This window comes from Macrotis lagotis, chromosome X, assembly GCF_037893015.1.
Source record: "Macrotis lagotis isolate mMagLag1 chromosome X, bilby.v1.9.chrom.fasta, whole genome shotgun sequence".
In the NCBI taxonomy this organism is placed as follows: Eukaryota; Metazoa; Chordata; class Mammalia; order Peramelemorphia; family Peramelidae; genus Macrotis; species Macrotis lagotis.
The window spans coordinates 637,788,959-637,809,556 of NC_133666.1; the positions used below are offsets into that span (position 1 = coordinate 637,788,959).

Consider the following 20,598-nt stretch of genomic DNA (forward strand, 5'->3'; position numbering starts at 1 on the left):
TGAACTAGGCATTTTTGTCATGGAGCTTGGGCAAAGGAGGGGAGACTGGACTGGCTGTAGAGCAACCTGGGTCTCTAAACCTGCTTGTGGCTTACTTGGTTTGCATTACTCTGAAGAATACCTTACTGTCTGTAGATCTTCTGGCTCAAGAAAGTCATGGGAGTCAGGTTAGAAGAGTGTTTAGAAATGAACTCAGCCATCCTTTTATTTCATAGTGGGACAGACAGATTCAGAAAGGGAGGTGACTTACCAAAGGCCACTTGGTGAATTAGGGGCAGAGCTGGGATCTGGTTTAGAGAATCCCACAGTTCAGTCCTGTTTTCCTTCTGCAGTTACAGTCCCCAAAGCTGTCCCTGGAAATGTATGCTAGGATCATAAATGGGAGCTAGGGCTCTGAATAGTCCAGTTCTCTATCAGAGAATTCTAATAAAATGTATACTTCTTTTCCCAAGGATGCACACCTCCCCAAAGCATGAGAAGTCTGTGGTAGAGCAATCCCTCAGTCTTCATTCACCATGAGAGAAGATGGTGCCTAGGAAGTGTGAAGCATGTTGCAGTACGCCCATTATTGAAGAATGCCTGCTATTTGTAGTTGTTATACCAGGGAGTATATTCAAGAGTAAGCTAAATTTTGACCAAGAAGGAACCTAATATCTGTAGTAGAGAGAGAGAGGAACCTTGGCAAGAGTAGTTGAACACACACTTTCCTTGGGGGGGGAGATCTGATTTCAGTGGTCAGAGAAAAGAGGTAGCAATCAATGACCTGGGAAGCTCCTAAAAAGTTATTTTGAAAATTAGGAATTCAGTGAGGTTGTTTTCAAGGTGGAAACTGTTTAGAGATTGATGAGGATGCAAAGGAAATTAACTCATTGACAAATGATTTTAAAGATAAGTAGAAGATAACTAAGGGCTGACAAATTAAGTGCCTGCTCTATGAAATGCAGTATACCCATGTACAAGAGATACAAAAACAAAATCGAAAATGTGTCCTGCCCTCAACCTACAGAAGAGTTGAAAGATGATTTTGAATTAGCGAATATTAATTGAGCACTTGATATCTGCTGCTTTCAGTTCTTAATGTTTGTAAGTGACCAATAAAATTAATAAAATCACAAAAATTTAATAAATAAAAATTAATAAGACAAAAGTTTGTTGATCGACTGATAGAACATTGAGTGCTGATAATAAAATGGAAAGCTAAAACAATTTGTCGTCAAGGAGTTAACATTCTAAGGGTAAAGAAATGGGTATAGGGACAACTAGGTGGTGCAGTGGATAGAGCACTGGCCCTGGAGTCAGGAGGACCTGAGTTCAAATCCTGCCTCAGACACTTAATAATTACTTAGCTGTGTGACTCTTGGCTGGTCACTTAACCCCAATGCCCTGTAAAAGCTAAAAAAAAATAATCATTAAAGTAGATAACATTTATATAGAGCCTATATGTGCCAGGTCTGGTACCACATGCTTTTTTATCTCATTTGATCCTCACAATTATTCTAGGAGGAAGGTACTGCATTATTATCATCCCCATTTCACCATTATTCAAGATGTATTCAGAGAAGATGGAAGGTGATCTCAGAAGGTAAGGGACTAGCAGTTAGTGATTCTGAGAAAGGCCACCTTGGAAGTCATGGAGTCTTAAGAGGTGGAAGTGAAAGGAATGGGGCTAGGAGACAGTGTATGATAGGTGGGGAATTACAGGAAGGTTAGTTTGACCAAACTGACTAATACCTAGTGAAAAATCTAGAGATATTAGAAGGGATTGGATTGGATTGCAAGGGCCTTTGGTGAAAGAACTTTTTGTTTGATTTTGGAAGTAATAGGGAGTCACTGGGGTTTACTGAGTTAGAAAAATGATATGGTTAGAGTAGTGCTAGCATGGCAGCTGAGGAAGGCACATTGAGTGGGAAGACCAATTTGAAGGCTGCACTCAAACCATAAATATCAAAGTCAAAGAAAAAAAAAGTGACAGGTTACAGGACTGGGCTCTGACAACTCTACCAAGTGTCCCCAGTTCTGTTCAGCTCCCAAATTCAGCTGGCATTCTTACTGGCCCTCTTGGGTAATCTCAGATCTTACCAGCAGACTCTGCTGCCCCTAGTGGGAGGTCAAGTCAGATAATGTTTACATTACAGCCCAACAGCCACCATAACCCTGCTCCAAGCCAGGACCACTGCATTAGGTGGTTCTTACTTCCCATATAGGGGGAAAAGAGGCCTCTTTAGGGCATCTGGAAAGAGGATATTGGGGTGGAAGAGGGGGGACGATGGTCTGATGAGGATTCATCTTGGAAAATGTCATAGTTCTGTTAGAAAGTCACCTGTAGCACAAAGTCTGATTCTGACACTGAATACTCAACCTCTTTACATAGCTTTAAAAAGTTCAAAGAAAAGAGTAGAATGATTTATCAGGCAATGATAGATCCTTTGTTGAGCAGATCAAATGTTTGAATTTTGCTTTGCTGTTGATCTTAGGATTGAGGAGGTTAGGGCTAAAATGGATAAGAGTTGAAAATCAGAATAAGTGAAGAAATGCTGAGAGGCCAATTAGTTGCCTTCACTGATTTTAAGTCATCATGCTTAGAAGAGCTCTGAAACAACTGGTGGAGGTAATTGCTAAGCAGCTGTGTCTAGTGATCTTTGAAGAATCATGGAGAACAGGAGGAAGGTACTACAGACCTGGAAATGGGTAAATGTTTTTCAATAGAAAAAAAAAGGAAGAAGGAGGAGCCTACAAATTATAGGTCAGTGGGTTTAACTTCAATTCTTGGCAATGTCTGAAATGTATGAAAGGGATGGTTTGTAAGCATTTAGAGAGGAAGCAGTTATTGGTAGAGGCCAGCATGGCTTTGTCAAGAAAAGGTCATGCCAGAATAGGCTCATTTCCTTTTTCTGACAAGATTATCAACCTGGTGTACCAAGGGAGTGCTGGATGTCAGGGATCCTTAGATTTTGTTTTTTTTTTGTGTTTGTGTTTTTTCATCTAAAGTTTTTTGATGTGTTTTGTTTTTAAATTTCAAACATTCCCAGGTTGTTCCCATCTTCTAATCAAGTAATAAAATTAAACCAAATTAGCAATGCAGTGACCTCTTTTGAAAATGAATACAATATTCCACATCTGTGTACCAACCCCCTATTTTAAGTGTTTTAAAAAAATTAACAAATCTATTTTCTTTCCCTCCTAACACTAACCCCATTAAAAAAGAAAAGAACAAACATAACAAATATACATAGTCAAGCAAAATAAATTCCCATTATTGGCTACATATAAAAATATACATGTCAAATTCTATACCCTAAATGTGCTGTCAGGAAATGGATAATATGTTTCATTATTAGTCCTCTGGAATCATGTATGATCATTATATTGATACCAGATCTTAAAACTGGTATCTTAAAATCAGCCAGAATCTGCCTTCTCCCCTTCATCTTTCAATTTCTCCCCACCCCCATTAAGAACACAAGAAAATCTATTATTAATCAATCAAAACAAATTTCCATGTTGGTTGTGTCCAAAAAAACTGTCAGGAAGAGGGTGGAATATTTCATTTGTCCTCTGGACAAGTCATGGTTGATCTTTATGATAGTATTTTGTCACATTTATATACCATTCCCAATTTATGAATACCCCCTCAGATTCTTTGCCACTCCCACAAGCTATATTTTTGCATGTTTTGAATGTTTTTCTTAGCATTAATCTTTTCCTTAATGTAGACTTCTTTCTAATTCCATTTCTCCCTTTCCCCACTTTCCCTTTATTTTTCCTGTAGGGTGAAATGTATTTTTATACCCAACTCTATGTGTATGTATGTATATAGCTCCCTTTTTTTGAGTTTCAAGATCTTAGTGACAGTTTGGGGAAACTGTAAACTTTCAGTGTTCCCAGAATGATCTGTTTCAGGGTAAACTATAATTGCTGCCCTTTGGTCAGAGCTTTGCAAATTTCTGATTCTGGATTTTATTCTGAGAAAAAGTAGACTGCTGATAGATTCCTTTCTATTAGCTATCTGGAAAGTTAGCTCTCTTGGTTAAAAGTGGTAGAATTATAGACTCCTCTTCAGTATGGGATTCCTGCCTTGTAATTCCCCCTCACTACTACTGGCTTCTGAACATCTTGCTTTCTCCATACACTATCTTCCCCTGTGGGTTACTAGATGGTTTAGTAAACAAAGTTGAGCTACTCACTAAAATGGCAACTTGTCATTTCAATAAAAACTTTTAAAAGTAAGGTTGGACAGCCCTGGGTTATATAATGGTAGATTTGGGATTAGTTGAATGACCAGACCCAGTGAGTTGTTAAAGGGTTAATGTAAACTTGGAGGAAAGGATTTTTAGCATTAAATGCCTCAGCAGTTTGTTCTTACCTTTATCCTATTCATATTTTTTCAATCAGTGATTGAATGAAAATTTGAAGGGAGGGAATATTTAACGAATATACAATTACAATTACAAATTCAAAAAATTCACATTTATGAAATAATCTCAGTAGTCTAGAATGAAAAACCCAGAAAGAAGAGAGTATCCAGTAGGAGAAGGATTAGAACTGAGAAAAGACCCATTAATTCTGGCAATTAAGAGATGATTAGTGACTTTGAAGAGAAGTTTCAGTTTAATGTTAAAGTAGGTGCTTAGCTTAAAGGAATATAAATTTTGATCATTTGAAACTTTGAAAGATATCTTGGAATTTACAGGAAGGACCATAATTTATACGCCCAAATCACCCTGTCTTTCACTGATTGAACAACAACAGGTCATGGCCCAAGCCTTACTTGGTCATTGTTTGGGTTTTGATGACCTATAGTGAGTACAAATAGCAATTGTTTCTGTTTTTATTTTTATTTTTTGACTAGTAAAAGGGACTACTTTTTGCCTCATTTCTTTCCTAACCTTAATCACTAAATGATCATTATCTCAGGCAAATTGAGACCTAGGAAAGACTTAGCCTAAAAACTCAGCATCTTCCACTGTGTTTGGGCCATTTCCAGTTACCCTAATCCATATTTGGCCAGTGGACCCAGATGACTCTAGAGCAGAGAGTGAGGCTGGTGACATTGCACAGCCCTGCCTCATTTAAATCCAATTCACTTGCAAGTCATGGCATCACCTTCTTGATGTTATGGTCCTTTTTGAGAACAAAGGACAAACAACAGCAATTAATGATAATTATGGAGTTGAATGAATGAAAGAAGAGCAGTGAGAGTAGACAGTTTTTTTCAAGAAGTTTATTTGAGAAAGGGAGGAGAGAGATGTTTCTAACTCTTGAGAAACTGTGATTATAAATGCAATGACTTCCTTACTGGAGTGAAAAAAATTGCTGATCTTGGAAATCCAAAGACTTAGTTCCAGGTCTAATTGGATGTGAGGCCTTGAACAGCCATTTCTCTGTGGTCCTCAGTTTGCTCATCTAAAATGAGGATTTGGGCTAACTAGATGACCTCATTCTTTTCAGCTCAAAAAGACTGATTCCATTTCCAGGCTTGGCTGCTCTGACCTGTGACACTGAATTACATTTTTGACCTTCAGTTATCTAATCTGTAAAATGGATGAAGGTAGGATGTGGGTCTATGTAATCTCTCTTTTTTTTTTTAGGTTTTTGCAAGGTAAATGGGGTTAAGTAGCTTGCCCAAGGCCAAACAGCTAGGTAATTATTAAATGTCTGAGCCGGATTTGAACCCAGGTACTCCTGACTCCAGGGCCGGTGCTTTATCCACTGCACCACCTAGCAGCCCCTCCATATAATCTCTTAAAGGCCCTTTTGTTTCTATGATCTTTGAACTCTGAGGCCTCACTTTGGTTCTGCTCACTTTCAGACTATAGCCCCTGGGACATACTATACTGTTGGTCAAGACCCTTTAATACTCTTCAGTAACTACCAACCTGGTTCCCTCTGGAACAGCTTTCATCTATAAAGTTAATTTCTGGGAGCATCTGACCCCCAAAATTTATCAATTTGGCTGTTTGTTTCCTGAGATTATTTTAGGAACTGGTCTGTTGCACTACCTCAGAGGTGGGTAAAACTACTTGTTATGACCAAGCCTTCATCTCACACCTGCTCTATGTCCTCAAGCTCTATCATGGTTCTTTGGCTTATAAATTTCTCTAGTATTGGAGTCTGTCTTAGCTTCCATCATCTCAGCAACACTCTTTCCTGCTTGGTCTACTTCCTGGTACCCTCTCCTGGACCCTAGCCCTGGTGCCATGCCTGCTTCCAGATGTTCTGCACACTTTAGATTTCCTCTTAGTATTATTGCTGGGACCTCTCCTGGTTTTTGCATTTACCCATTCATATTTCCCTTTGTTATCTAGCTATTCGATGTCAGTGGCCCCTGAGGTGTTCCCCTCCATCTTTCTCACTGCTATGACCTTTGGCAATCCCATTGGGTTTTGCAGACTGTTTTTAAATGCTGTGGGAAAGGGATAATTTAGGGGAAGGTGAAGATTAGGTATATTGAATCTCAATATGGAAAAATCTTCCTAATAATGATGTTCCATAATGGAAAGAGTTCTGTTACTTGAGTGTATAGGGAGGAGCACTTGGTAGGTATATTTTGAAGAGAGGATTTCTACTTAAAAAAGTTGAAGATTGAACTAGATAGAAAATAAGTTGGAGTCAGTGGATCTGGGTTCAAATTCTGCAACAGCTAGTTGCTTTTCTCAGGCAATTCTTAGGACCTATTTGGGCCTAAAATAGCCTCATTTCTAAAACAAAGGTGTTGGACTCATGATCTCAGAAGGCTTGTTTCAGTCCTGAAAAACTTTGGATAAATTGAGAAACTTTGGTTTAAATCTCATTGCTGCCTTTACCGATTTTCTAATCACATTGCTGGCTATTGTAATCTCTGAGCATCAGTATCTCCTCTTGTAAATGGAGACAGTATCTACCTCACAGGTTTTCTGTGAAGATCAGATACCTAGTATATATTTTTCTAAGTCCCAAAGTGCTACAGAAATGATCATCTGTAAAACATGGGCCATAAATCAATCCATACTTTATAGGGTTGTGACTAAACCTCGAGCAAGTCTTCCAAGCCTCAGTTATGGTAAATGAAACGGTATCGTTCACTAAGAGTTGTTTTAGGGAGATGCTTTGTCTTCCCCCAAACTATTAGGGATGTGGAGATTTCTGACTTGGCGCTGGCCCGACCTGCTGCCCCTGCTCAGCTCAGCCTGTGTAGACGGAAGGTGGTAAAAACTCATTCCAGCCAGTGAAGAGTGGTGGTGTTCTCTCAGGAGTGTTGGGAAGAGATCAGGTGGGAGGGTTGGGCTTTGCTAAAGGACTGGGCCGGGGGCTGTGCGGGAGAAAGGGCTGCGTCGGGGAGGTCTCCCTCCTGCAGGCTTCTGATGAGATTCTCCCCTTCGGATAAATTCGGGGTCCGGGATGGGGGCGCTGCCGGGATAGGAGGGGGAGCCTGCATCCTTTCTGCGGGTGGAGGGTTGGGGGCGGGGCGACGCGGAGAGTGCTTTGGAGCCGACCCTCCAAGGCGGCGCGGCCCCCGTCGGGAGCCCGGGAGCCCCGGCCCCGCGGCCCCAGCCCGGCCCCGCGGCCCCAGCCTCGCCGGAGCGTCTCCCATTCACCAGGCTGGCGGCGCCGGCGTCGGAAAGGGTTAAAGGGCTCCCGGCTTTGCGATTGGGCGCCGAGGTTCCGTTCCTCCGGCCGCAGCCAATCGGCAGGCCTCCCGAGGCGGCGGCTGCCTCCTGACTGGCCAGCCCCGCGCCCCGCCGGGGCCGGAGTAGCGCGCTGCGGGGGGCGCACGGCCCGCGCCCCTAGCAAGGAGGGAGGGGCGGCGGGGGGATAAAAGGCGGCGGCGGCGGCGGCGGCGGCGGCAGACTGCTCCGGAGCCCCGCGCAGGCAGGCGCCCCCGGCCGGCATGAGCGGCCCCGCAGCCCGCGAGGGCCCGCAGCCCGAGCTCCCCAGGTTCCTCAGGTGAGCGGCGCCCGCCGCGCGGGGGGCCGGGGGCGGGGCGGCACTGGCCCCCCGCCGGACCTTGGGAACTAAGCCCGCCCCTCCCCCGGGGGAGCCCGGGGGTCTAATAATGCCCGGGGGGGCGGGGGGCGGCAACCCGAAAACCTTCCCGGGGAGAGGCGTGGGGCCCACAGACCTCGTCCCGAAGAACTAAGGGGGGGGGCTTCCTGCGGGGTCCAGTGCCCGGTCCTTCCCCCCGAGGAGCAGCACCTTTGCACACAAGGCTGGGTGGGGGGGAGAACGAGGGAGACGGGGGTCCTCCTCAAGGGGGGGTGGGGGCGCCTCAAGGAGAATTAGAGTGGGCTCGGGTCCATCACACCGGGGAGAGGGGGGCGTTGAACTCTTTCCCCTTCATAACTGTCCTCCCAGTGACGGCCCTAGTTTCAGTTACTCCTCTGCCCACTTGCTAGCCCCAACCCCTTCCCATGGGGATCCTCTTTCCTGGAGACCAATCTCCCCCTTACCCTTCTATTCAGGGCTTTTTGGTCTGCTGTTACTTGGGGGTCCCTCCTCCTCCTCTCCCTCCTTCCCAGAATTCTCACCCGTTTCCTGGGAAACTGCTGTTGCTGCTGTCTCTCCGGTCTCAGCCCCCTGGTGTTTCCTAGTAGGGGAGTGAGGGAGCCCATCCCTGACAACTTCCTGATCTCCCTGGGGCCTCCCCTTCACCCCAGGAGTCAGGATGGGGGGATATTGGTAACCGGACTGGAGGCTTTCCGAGGCGCCCCCCCCCCCCCAGGATCCAGAGCCCTTGGAATAGTGATTCTTAAGAGCTCTCCCTCAGGGCCTAATAGCCTTCTCACTAGGGTGGCTGGTCCCTCTCCTACAAACCTTATTCCAGCCCTGATTGATATAAATTCAGAAAGGTCTTGCAGCTGGTGGAAATCATCAGTCCAATGGATAGAGGGTGAGTCTATAAACCCCGAATTTAAAGAATAGGGAGGAAACAGCAAGACAAAGGGCCCTGATCCAGATACCTGCCCTATCATCCAAGTCAACTGGGGAGAGAAGCTGACAGAGGCACAGGAGTTATTTCTTTGAGCTTTCTCTTGACGAACCAGAGACAGAACGTGGGATTGCCTATCCATCAGCTTTCAGTTAGCTACCTTTCTTTCCTACAGTCCCTCCTCCTCTTCTCCCTTTCCCCTCCAAGGAGAAACCTCCCAGCACCAGGGAGTCCAGACTCCTACCTTTTACCTTCTCTCCAGATGATAACTACTTTTTTCTTTGAGCCCCCTGCCTGGATAACACAGTGTCTGAAAAATAACAATGTTTGTTGATTTGTATCAGAATGCAAAGATGATCCAGACCAGTTATTTTCTCTCTCTAGGCCTCAGTTTCCTATCCTATAGAATGAGATCCAAGTTCTGTAATGTTACATGATAAGCTAAACAGATGCTGTTGTCAGAAGGAAGCAGAGATAAAATTCAGGGCTGGGGAGAGTGGGGGAAGGTGTGACAGAGGAATTATTTTAGAGGAAGGAGTTACTGACCAGATTCCTTCCTCCCAGGATGAATGAGGAGCTGTCCAGGTAGGGATGTTCTGATGGCTACAACCCTTCACCCATGTACGCTATTACATCATGATGTCCATCCACTACCTTGCTCCCACCTCTTTGGAACACTTTGGAAGGTTTATAAAGGAAAGAATCAGAAAACCTGAGATAATCGAATCTTGCTTGATCATGATGTTAACCAGGCCCCAGTTTCCTCATTTGTTCAATCTGTACTTTAAGCATCACATAGCTGTTGTGAGGATCATGCATCAGAAAAGTGGTTCTGACATGTGGCCCTGAAACCTGCTCCCTTGGTATTTACCTGCAAGAAAACTTGGAAACCTTTTAGAGAAAAGAGGTCCTTGCAACACTGGGATGCTTAGCATTCAGGTTTAGCAAAAACTCTTTAAAATGTTCTCATTTGATTCTCAAGACAACCCTGTAAGACAGGTGCTTTGCTTATTCCCACTTTGCAGTTGAGGAAACTGAGACTCAGAGACATTAACTTGTCCAGGGTCACATAGCTAAATATCTGAGGAAGGACTGAACTCTATAGTCTTAACTCCAAGTGTCACCTACCTGCCTGGGCTGAGGGAGTAGAGACTTAGGGCTTGGGTCTCACATTAATTTAAGAGTTGATCTTTCAGAGATGAGTTGAGAGACTTGGCTTTAACAATCTAGAAAAGGAACTTAGAGAAATGTGCCCTCAAGTGGAGGTAGGTGATGCTGACCTTTTGAACCCAAGCTGATCCACTTCTCTGAGGTGGTGCTGAAGAGATCATTGGGATGGAAAGGACCTCCTCAATTCTCTCATTTTCCATGGAATTCAATGGCTTGCCCAAGGTCACACAGTAAAAACCATCAGAAACAAGATTTGAACTCGAGTCTTCTGATCTGTGCTGCTTCTGTTCTTGTGGATCTGGTGGGGTAGAGGACTCAGGCAGGGTTCAGACACAGTGGGAAGGGCTTTTGAATGAGCTGATCTCCTTGCCTGGGGAGCTGAACCAGGAGTGGAATTCCCAGTCCCCCTCCCCACCCTCACTTACAGCCTCCCTTTCTCCCCTGCGTAGGTTGAATTACAACCCCCCACCTATAGTTATTTTGAGGGCTGGTGACGTGTACCATGAAGCTTCATTGTCTCCTGCTCCCTAGGAGCTCCCGCCTCTGCCTCCCCCACAGTTCTCACATGGGATCCCACCTTCTCCACAGGTCTTCAAGCACGGATACCTTTACCACCACTAAAACTTCTTCCTTCTAACTGCAGTTGAGCTAGTCTGCACATTCCAGAGTCACAGAACATCAGCTAGGATGGATAAAGAAAGGGTGACTTGTGTCATTCCTGATGGGCCACAGACTGAGGATGGTTAAACTTACTTTGAGAATGAGAGATGGATGATATTGGGGTTGGTCAGATTTGGAGTGGAATAGGAAAGGGGGAAGTGATTCCTTCAAGATAATCAAAGTCAGCAAGAAAAGAAAACAAAGTATCCTGACCCCCAACTCTTGTGCCTTCCCACAGCCGACTGTCTCCCATATGGGGAATGCTCACTTCTGCCTCCTGGCTTCCCTTGATGTCATCAGACCTTAGCTAAAATGCCACCGTCTGCAAGGAGGTTTTCCTTGTCCCTGAATGCTCTGAATGCCAGTAGCTGCTCACTGAGATGACCTCGTTTACCCCATATAGATCTCGCACATTTCATAGTTGTTTGCATGTTGAGAATTAAAATGTGAGCTCTTTGTAGGCAGGGTCTTGAGTTTTGCCTTTCTTTGGATCTCTAGAACTTAACCCAATATTTGGCACATGATGGGGCTTAATCAATTCTTGTTGACTGACTTCCAGACCAGGGCTTTTCAAGTGCCAGCGACATATCTCTTCCCCCCCCCCCCCCATGGTTCCCTGTGAGTGCTTTAATTACCACTTAAGCAGGGAAATGATTCCCAAATTGGCTGAGGGAAGAGCTGGTGAGATGGTACTGTCTCCTGTCGGCCTGCTCCTCCCTTTCTTTTGTTCCCCCAGAGAGTGGAACTTTTGGGAACAAAGTGAGGGGAGGGGAAGGGAGGCAGGAGCAAACAGTTGCTTTCAGCTCTCTCAATTTCCATCATTCCTCCCCTCCCCCTTTCTATTTCCTCCAACCTAAATTCAGAAGGGAGGCTGGGAAAAGTGGGACGATTAAGTGGTAAGAACTTGGAAAGGTGAGGTTTCTTGCTGCACCTGCTGAAGTTGGCTTCTTTCTTTTAGGTTTTTTTAGGGCTTTTTTTTTTTTTGCAAGGCAAATGGGGTTAAGTGGCTTGCCCAAGGCCACACAGGTAATTATTAAGTGTCTGAGACCAGATTTGAACCCAGGTACTCCTGACTCCAGGGCTGGTGCTTTATCTACTACGCCACCTAGCAGCCCCTGTTGGCTTAGAAGCCCACCAGGAGAAGGGGGTTGGCACCTTGCCTGTGGTCAATGACTCTTCTTCCTGTCCACTGAATTGACCCTTTATGCTCTCCTTTCCTCATCTTCATTCTGCTCTCCAAGTTCAGATGCCCCATAAGGGTTAGTAATCCTCTCTTTCTAGGTGATCTCATCCATGCCCATGACTTTACTGAGTAGATGATTCCCTGATTTTTATTTTTAAGCTTCTGTCTTGGATTTCTACTTCCCTTGATGGATGTCTCTGGAAAGCATCACCTCACATTTGGTTTGAGTTAAGATCATAGATTTCAAGCTGAAATCAACCTGTGAGGTCAACCAGTACAACCTCCTCCTTTTATATATAAGGAACGTGAAACCTAGAGTGACTTAAGTGACTTGCCCAGTTAGTCTAGTTAGTGGAACAGCTGAGATTTTGTGGCTCTAATTTTGTGATTCCTCAAAATGTCCTAAATTGATTTCAGCATCACCCCCTCCCCCACTTCTGTCAAATTTGCTATTCCAGATTCTCTGTTTCAGATGACATCACCTTTCTCCCATTTACCCAGGCTCAGAACCTGTCATCTTAAAATTTTCCTTCATCTTCACCCCCTCACATCCAATCATCTGCTAAATCTCATTGATTTTACTCCCTCAAAAAATCCGTTTGGTACATCTGTCCCCTCTCCTTGGTACAAGCATCCTCATTCATGTTTGAGATTAATGTAGTAGCCATCTAATTGATTAATGTAGTAGCCATCTAATTGATCACCCTGTTTCCAGTCAATTCATTTACAGTTTCTCCTCCAACAGATTCATTTTGGAGCAGCTTGTCAGGAAGTTCTTCCTTATTTTTAGCCAACATTTTTCTCCTTATAACCTCTTCTGGTACACCTCTGCCTTCTCCACCCCCTCCCCTCCCCACCCCATGCCTCCATGACCCTAGTCCTGTCCTCTGGAACCAAACAGAATAAATTAAATCCCTCTTTTCCCATCCCACCCAATAGCCACAAATTCATTTGTGGGGTCATTAGGGAAGGACATTGAATTTATTAGCAGTGTGAGTGGGGAATAAGTCACTTCTGCTAAGGTCTCTATTCTTCCTTTGTAAAATGGGAAGAATCAATGTTGCTATGTCTCAGGGCTGATGGAAAGATAATGGATGGAGAAACACCATATAAATGCAAAGCATTGTAGATCTTGAAGCTATTAGTAGTCATTATTAATCTCTTCTGACCCTTGGCTGCCCAAAGCACTTAGTTCTCAAGTGGGGAGCTTTCCCTACCCCAGACATTATTGCTTCCTAACCTCAGAAAGAGAGACTTCAGATACAGGTCTACTGAGGAAAGAGCTTTTCCTCAAGGGGTCTATTTCAATTCCCAGGATCTTTTTTGGATGAAAGTCAAAGGGAGGGAAAGGTTGGAACCAAATGTAAATCTACTAGAAACATGAGCTGCCTCTTTAGGAGCCATTTCTCAGTGGAATTTCTGTTACTATAGAGAAAAGGACCTGTCTTCACTACCCATCATCATCATTTCCATCTCTGTTTTCTCCTTACCTTCTGATAGTCTGCTGCCCAAATCCTAAGAGGCCCTTCCAACTTACTTAGAGAGATTGGAAAGACAAGAGAACCTGAGGATGTGGTCAGCAAGATTTATCTTTTGCTACTATTCTTTTTTCAGTGGCACCTGGGCTGTGATCTAGACCCTATGTGCTAGCAATGTCTCCCTTTTTCTTTTCTCCTTCATGGTCTTTGGTACCTAGATCCAAGTCTAAAAAGTACTGCACTTTAGAACATCAGCTTCAGAAGCTCAGAACAAGTAGACCTGAGATGATACTCATAGAATTTTAGGACAAGGGGGGAATTATCCAAATCTTCAATAAGTATGAGTCCCTTAATTGATAGAATATTAGAGGTGTTTTCAGGGGCTGGGGTTTTTGGACCTAGCAGTGTGATGAAGTCTTTAGATGTCTTAGAATCATGTCTTTAAATGTATAGAATAAAATACATAGGATTAAAAAGAAAACCAATCACATTGAAATACAATAATCAAAATATATGTAACCCCACCCCCAATTTATGGACTCCAGGTTAAAAACTTAGATATTCTAGTTCATTCCCTTCATTTCAGAGATGGGGAAAACTGAATAGGGGAGGTGACTTGTCCATGATCACAAATTGAGTTGGGGCGGAGCTGGGAGGGTGGCTTATAATTACTGACAAATGGGATTTTCATTGTCCTGGGCAGGATGGGCACAAGATGAGCCCATGAGCTGGTCCTTGGGGCCCAGCCAGTGCCACACAGCTGCTACCAATCCCCTTAATTAGCTAGACAGGAGATGAACAATGTACAAATGACCCCTTTCAGACTCTGGAGAACAAGAGGTGCTGACTGATGCAAAGAATCTAACCTACTATTAGCTTGGGGGAAGAACGTGCTCTTCCCCTTCCCTCCCACTTAACCACCCACCCCTTCCCTCACTCAGTTTGGTACTAGGTAGTCTATTCCTTGGGCCTATCCTCAAAATTCACATTCCTTCATAGAAGCTCAGTTGGTTATCAATTGGATCAGAGGTTATCTGAACGAGAAATCCCTTTCTGTATTCCCAATAAGAAATTTTTCTACCCTCCTTGAAGACCTCTAGGAAAGCAGAATCTGCCATCTCTGGAAGCAACTCATTTTACTTTAGGATGGTTTTCATTGTTAGTATGTTTTCTCTTGAAGTAAGCACAAGAGTCACTTTAACTTCTCCCCACTGAACATCTCCACATGAATGTTCCATTAGCATTGAAAACTGAAATCATCACTCCCTAACTCATACCTCTTCTAATCTGAATGGATTAAAAAAAACATTAATTCTCAGCTATATGAAGGGCACTGTGCCAGGTTCTAGGGATACAAAATACTTAAGTGAGACAGACTTAACTATCCTCAAGCAACTTGCATTCTAATTGGAGGAGATAGCACATAAAGGGGAGTGGTGTCCAAGAAAGGGAATTTTGGTCTAAGATTTCACAGGGATGGAAGAGTTAAAGATTGCCCCAACTTTTCTATTAACAAGGGTGGCATTGGTTTGATGACCATTCTGAGAGGAAGAGGTGGATACTTAGGGAAGTAGCTGACTGAGGATGAGAAGATGGCAAGAGGTCAGGCTGTCCCAGGTTCCTGGTGATTGATTGGACCCCATTATGTAAGTTATATGAATTTGTACTCATTCACCTATCAGGACAGATAAAAGAGTTCTAAAGTTGAATGGTTCATGGTCTTTGGAATCTCAAAATGTAAGGTGGTGTTCTATGTTAGAGGCATCATAATATGCCCACTTATTCAACGTCCATGACTGGGAATCCTCTGTACTGTCACTCTCTACAGCCAGTCATTTGCCAAGTGCGATTTATTCTACCTGCGCCGTATTTCTCACATTCCTCCCTTTATTTTCTCTTAACAATGATAAATTTTATTTTGCATCACATATATTTTTCCTATATCCCTTCTCTTCCTCCATCCTGTCCCTTTTCTATCCAGAGAAGCCACCCTTATAATAGAATTTTTTCTAAAGAGGAAAGACAGATAAAAATCAACTTGTTGAGAAAACCTGATAATATACACAATATTCTATATTTGTAGACCGACCTTCTTCACTCTTCCCCTCAACCTTTTCAAAGGGGCAGGGATAGTGTCTTTTTTCTTTTTAAAAATATTTTTTTTCTCAGTTACATATAAAGACAACTTTTAACATTGAGAATTTTGAGTTCCAAATTTTCTCTCTCCTCCTTTACCCCATCTCTCCCTAAGATAGAGAGCAATTTGTTTTAGGTTATGCATGTTCAGTCATGCAGAACATGTTGAAGGTATCTTTTCATATCTCATCTTTGGGATCAAGTTAATTCTATTCTTTGACCTCAATCCATTTTGATTGATTTGTGGTGGTTATTGTTCTCATTTACATTATTGTAGTTATTATACCTATTGTTTTCCTTGTCTTGCTTATTTCACTTTGTATTAATTCACATAAATCTTTTCAGGTTTTCTGTATTCATCAAGTTTGTCATTTCTTATAGCACACTAACATTCATATATCATCATTTGTTTAAGCTATTCTTAACCCATGGACATCTGCTTTGTTTCCAGCTCTCTTTGCTGTCACAGAAAATGCTGTTATTTTTGTTAATAAATGCCTTGGAGTAAATGGATCAAAGGGCATGGATATTTTATATATGCTTTATTTGCATAGTTACAAATTGCTTTCCAGAACAGTTGTACCAGTTCACAGCTGCACTATTAATATTTGAGTATGTCTATCTTTTCACAGATCTTCCAGCATTGGTTATATCCATTTTGGTCATCTTTGACTCTTTTCTAGGTGTGAAGTGTCGACCAGTAACTGATGCCAGGTGTTGTAGTAATAAGTTTGAATCAATTAGTAATACTTTTTGCATTTCTCTTATTAGCAATTTGAAGTACTCTTTCTCATGCTTATTAATAGTTTGCAATTATTCTTTTGAGAACTGTTATATTCCTTAACTACTTTATTGAGGAATTCCTTATAGATAGTAACCTTCTAAAGCCCTAAATTATGGGTTTGACAATGCCTCTCATATTTGGCTGCAATGGCTCCCTGTTATTTTCAGGCTCAAAAATAGTCTTATTGGGCATTTAAAGTCTTCACAATCTGGCATCAACCTTAGATTTATTATTCTATTCTCCATCACATACACTATGGTACAGCCTTACTGGCCTACTTGTTTCATGCCTCCCTCACCCCAATCCTCCCTACATCCCTATACCCCTTCACACCCATACCCACACCCACCCCTCTATCCAGTTCTCTTTCCTCCAAACAGATGCCACAGGAGACTTCATCTGTCATTCTGAGGCTTCAGAAAGTCATATTTTCCACTTCTCTTCCTGAAATATAAATCCATAATATCTAATCTCTCCTTTTCCTGAACTCTTTTAAAGCCCTTCTCCCCAAATTCAAGTGTGCATGTCAGACCTTGCCTGCCCATCCTCCATCCCAGACTTTAGGAGGGTAGAGTTATTCCTTGACAAGGTCCCCATTATTTTCACCCAGTACCTATCTTTTCCTCAGGTCCATAATAGAATTCTGCCTTCGTTGGTTTCTTGACATTTATCTTTCTAGCCATTTTTTTTTATATATATCACACCCCTCTCTATACAGTCAAATTAGCCTTCTGTTCCTCACATAGGACATTCTATCTCTGACCTTCATGCATCTGTACAGGCCATTCTCCATGCATAAAATACTCATTCCTCAAAGAATTCCTCTCTTCTTTTAGAATTCAGCTTTCCACATGGAGCCTTTCTGGATCCTCTCTAGATACCTCATTTTTATTGGAACTAGGTAGAGAAGTTGGTAGAGTAGAACATCTGAGTGCAAATTCCTTCTCAGGTTGGATGAGTTTATCACTTTCAGCCTCAGTTTTCTTGTCTATAAATGGAAATAATAGCACCTCCCTTACAAGGAGTCAAATGATATATGTATGTATGTGTGTGTGTGTGTGTGTGTATAAATATAAAATATGTTTGTGAGTATGTGCAATATGTATGTTCATGTCTATATACATATATACACATATATAATCTGTAAAATTCTTTGCAAAATTTAAAAGCACTATGTAAATGCTATTTTAATTTTAATTTTTCTATATATGCTTAGACATATATTTATCTTCCCTGTTAGAATGTAAATTCTTGCAGAACAGGGATTATTTCATTGTTTGTACTGCCTCATAATGATATCTACCACATATCTGACTCTTAATAAGTATTTATTGATTGATTGATACCTACTTGCTTGTTTCAGTGTAATCTCCCTTGGGCTTCCTCCATTCCCAATTTTTCTATCCTTTCAGGAATAGAAAAGTATGAGTCTCATCCAAAGAAAGTATTTTAATATATATATATATATATATATATATATATATATATATATATATATATATATATGTATGTTTCTTCTTTTGGTTTTTGCAAGGCAATGGGGTTAAGTGGCTTGCCCAAGGCCACACGGCTAGGTAATTATTAAGTGTCTGAGGCTAGATTTGAACTCAGGCACTCCTGACTCCAAGGCCAGTGCTCTATCCACTGTGCCACCTAGTTGCCCCTTTAATACTTATTGAATGTTGAATTGAGTGGGAGGGTAGGATAGGAAACAGGTCTGTCTGGAAGGAAGGGTAAAAGGACTGGTAATATGGTAATGAGATTGTGTAGGATAGCATTCTCACCTGAGGTGCATCATTCTTGACTGGAAATTTCTTTTTACCTGGCTTCTGTTTGCCAGTCAGTTGAAGCCCTGGGTATAACTACATTGTAGTGGGCCTGGACAAAGGGGCTTTAGTCTAGATTCTACTGCCTCCCCCAATTCTTTTGTGACTGGAGACAATAAAATCTTTATGTGCTTCAATTTTCTCAGCTATATAATGGAGACATTGGATTATATCCCAGAAGATCCAAAAGAGGAGCCACAGGACAGATGTAGCCTGCTTGACCCTAGGGTGCAGTCATCCTCAGATCTTCAGCAAAAAACATTTTAAATCTAATTAATAGGCAAATAGCACCTAATTACACACTCAAGTCAACCAGTAACTGATGCCAGGTGTTGTGGTAACAAGCTTAAATCAATTAGTAATTGCAATTGACTGTAATTAATTATAGGATTAAATTAATTCAATCCAGACATGCAAATTTCTGATGAGATGACCTACTGTATAAACATATGTGCATCCCTGGACTAGAGAAGCTGTGTTTTATGTTCTAAGGGCTCTCCTAGCTCTGATTTTCTATGTTCTAAGGGCCCTCTTCACAGTGACATTCTGTTTTAAGGGCTCTTGTAGCTGATATTTTTATCATCTTAGGAAACAGTCCTGCTGTGATAGAGCTATTCTAGTGCTACCATTGAATAAAATGAATGGAACCACAAGAGGGCAGTAACATCTCGGCTAAGATGGTACAAGGAGCTTGGGAGAAAAGTTGGTTCCATCATCAGCCTTCCTGCTTCAAATTCTGAGCCTTCAGAGTTCCAAGGATTCTCAAAGTTTCTGCCCTTGGGGTCAAGGATCCTGAGGCCCATGGAGGAAGGAGAATTTAGGGAAAATTTGCCCCTAGTTCTGTTCCTCTTGGCTCTGCCATACTTGCTATACTGAAATGTGGGCACCCAAGTATATGATTCTTCAGCATGTGTCATACAAAAAATAGGAAACTTAGATATGGTGGGACTCAAGTATTAGCCCTGGCTTTGCTTTTATCCTATGTTACCTTGAGCCCAAGGAAAAACTCTGAATTTGACCTGAATGACAATCCTGAGACTGCTATTCATCGGTACTTATGTGATGTGGACAATTTCTTGTTTCAGTTTTCTCATTTATAAATGAAGGAGTTGAGATAGTCTCTATAGCCCCTTCTAGCTTCCCCAGGAAGAGTTTGGGAAACAAGTTACATACCTGTATTGGAGGCATGAGATTTTAGTAATGGGGAATAGGGATGAGAGGTTCAGAGTGGGAAGGCATCTTGGTCTGGGGTTCTTTAACTTTTCCTGTATCACTTCTTTCAGGGTGAAACCTCTAGACATCATAGAATCTTGATGAATGCATAAAAATTGTATTACAAAGGAAACAATTATTTTTTAAATTTTTTGAATTTTACAATTTCTCCAATCTTGCTTCCCTCCCCCCACCCCCCACCCCCCACAGAAAGCAATTTGATAGTCTTTACATTGTTTCCATGATCAAAATAGAATGTGTTGAGACAGAAATCATATCCTTAAGGAAAAAACAAAATATAAGAGATAGAAAAATTACATAATAAGATACCTTTTTTTTAAAGGTAATAGGGCAGCTAGGTGGCACAGTGGATAGAGCACTGGCCCTGGAGTCAGGAGTACCTGAGTTCAAATCCGACCTCAAACACTTAACATTTCCCTAGCTGTGTGGCCTTGGGCAAGCCACTTATCCCCCTTGCCTTACCAAAAAAAAAGTGGGTCTTAAATTAAAGGTAATAGTCTTTGGTCTTTGTTTAAACTCCACAATTCTTTCTTTGGATACCAATGGTATTCTCTATTGCAGATACCCCACAATTGTCTCTAATTGTTGCATGAATGAAATGAGCAAGTCCATTAAGGTAGATCATCACCCCCATGTTACTGTTAGGGTGTACAATGTTTTTTTGGTTCTGTTCCTCTTGCTCAGCATCAGTTCATGCAATTCCTTCCAGGCTTCTCTGAATTCCCAACCCTCTTAAACCAATTTTATTTAAATAAAAATCTATTTTTTTCCCCTGGACCCCATAAAGTCAGACTTTTTGCTCGTCTCTGGATTCCAGGTTAAGAACCTCTGTTTTTTTTTTTTTAAACTTCTGTTTCTTAAGTTCAAAATAAAATAAGTAAAATTAAAAAAGAACTTCTGTTCTATTCTAATCTCTTTACTTTATAGATGGGGAAACTGAAGAAGACCCTGAAAGTTAAATGATTTCTGAAATCATACAGGTAGAACTAGCTGTTGAGCTTCTTCATTTGACCTCAAACCCAGAAGTCTTTCTACTGCTCCAGGCTTCCTTCTTCCAAACAAATGTTAAGCAAAATACCTATTAAATCTTCACTTGCCTTAATGATAATTTCAAAATACTTTTTTTTTTAGTTTTTTTGCAAGGCAAATGGGGTTAAGTGGCTTGCCCCAGGCCACACAGCTAGGTAATTATTAAGTGTCTGAGACCGGATTTGAACCCAGGT

At 42.1% G+C, this 20,598-nt stretch overlaps 1 protein-coding gene across 16 annotated transcripts in view; it reads left to right on the top strand.

Annotated features, from left to right (window-relative positions):
* YJEFN3 (YjeF N-terminal domain containing 3) overlaps nt 1-20,598 on the top strand; it is a 40,993-nt gene that overhangs the window by 752 nt on the left and 19,643 nt on the right. For 4 of the 16 annotated variants that reach the window (XM_074204224.1, XM_074204227.1, XM_074204222.1 and 1 more), the window contains exon 1: nt 8,268-8,866. Coding sequence is in view for 9 of the 16 variants with exons in the window: in XM_074204222.1 (XP_074060323.1) it covers nt 8,856-8,866 (11 nt within the window). In the remaining 7 variants the exon portion in view is untranslated. Of the gene's footprint in view, nt 1-452; nt 620-1,500; nt 1,583-7,768; nt 7,924-8,267; nt 8,867-14,913; nt 15,043-20,302; nt 20,356-20,598 lie in introns of those variants that run through there. The other 12 variants (XM_074204219.1, XM_074204221.1, XM_074204225.1 and 9 more) reach the window with 10 other exon arrangements.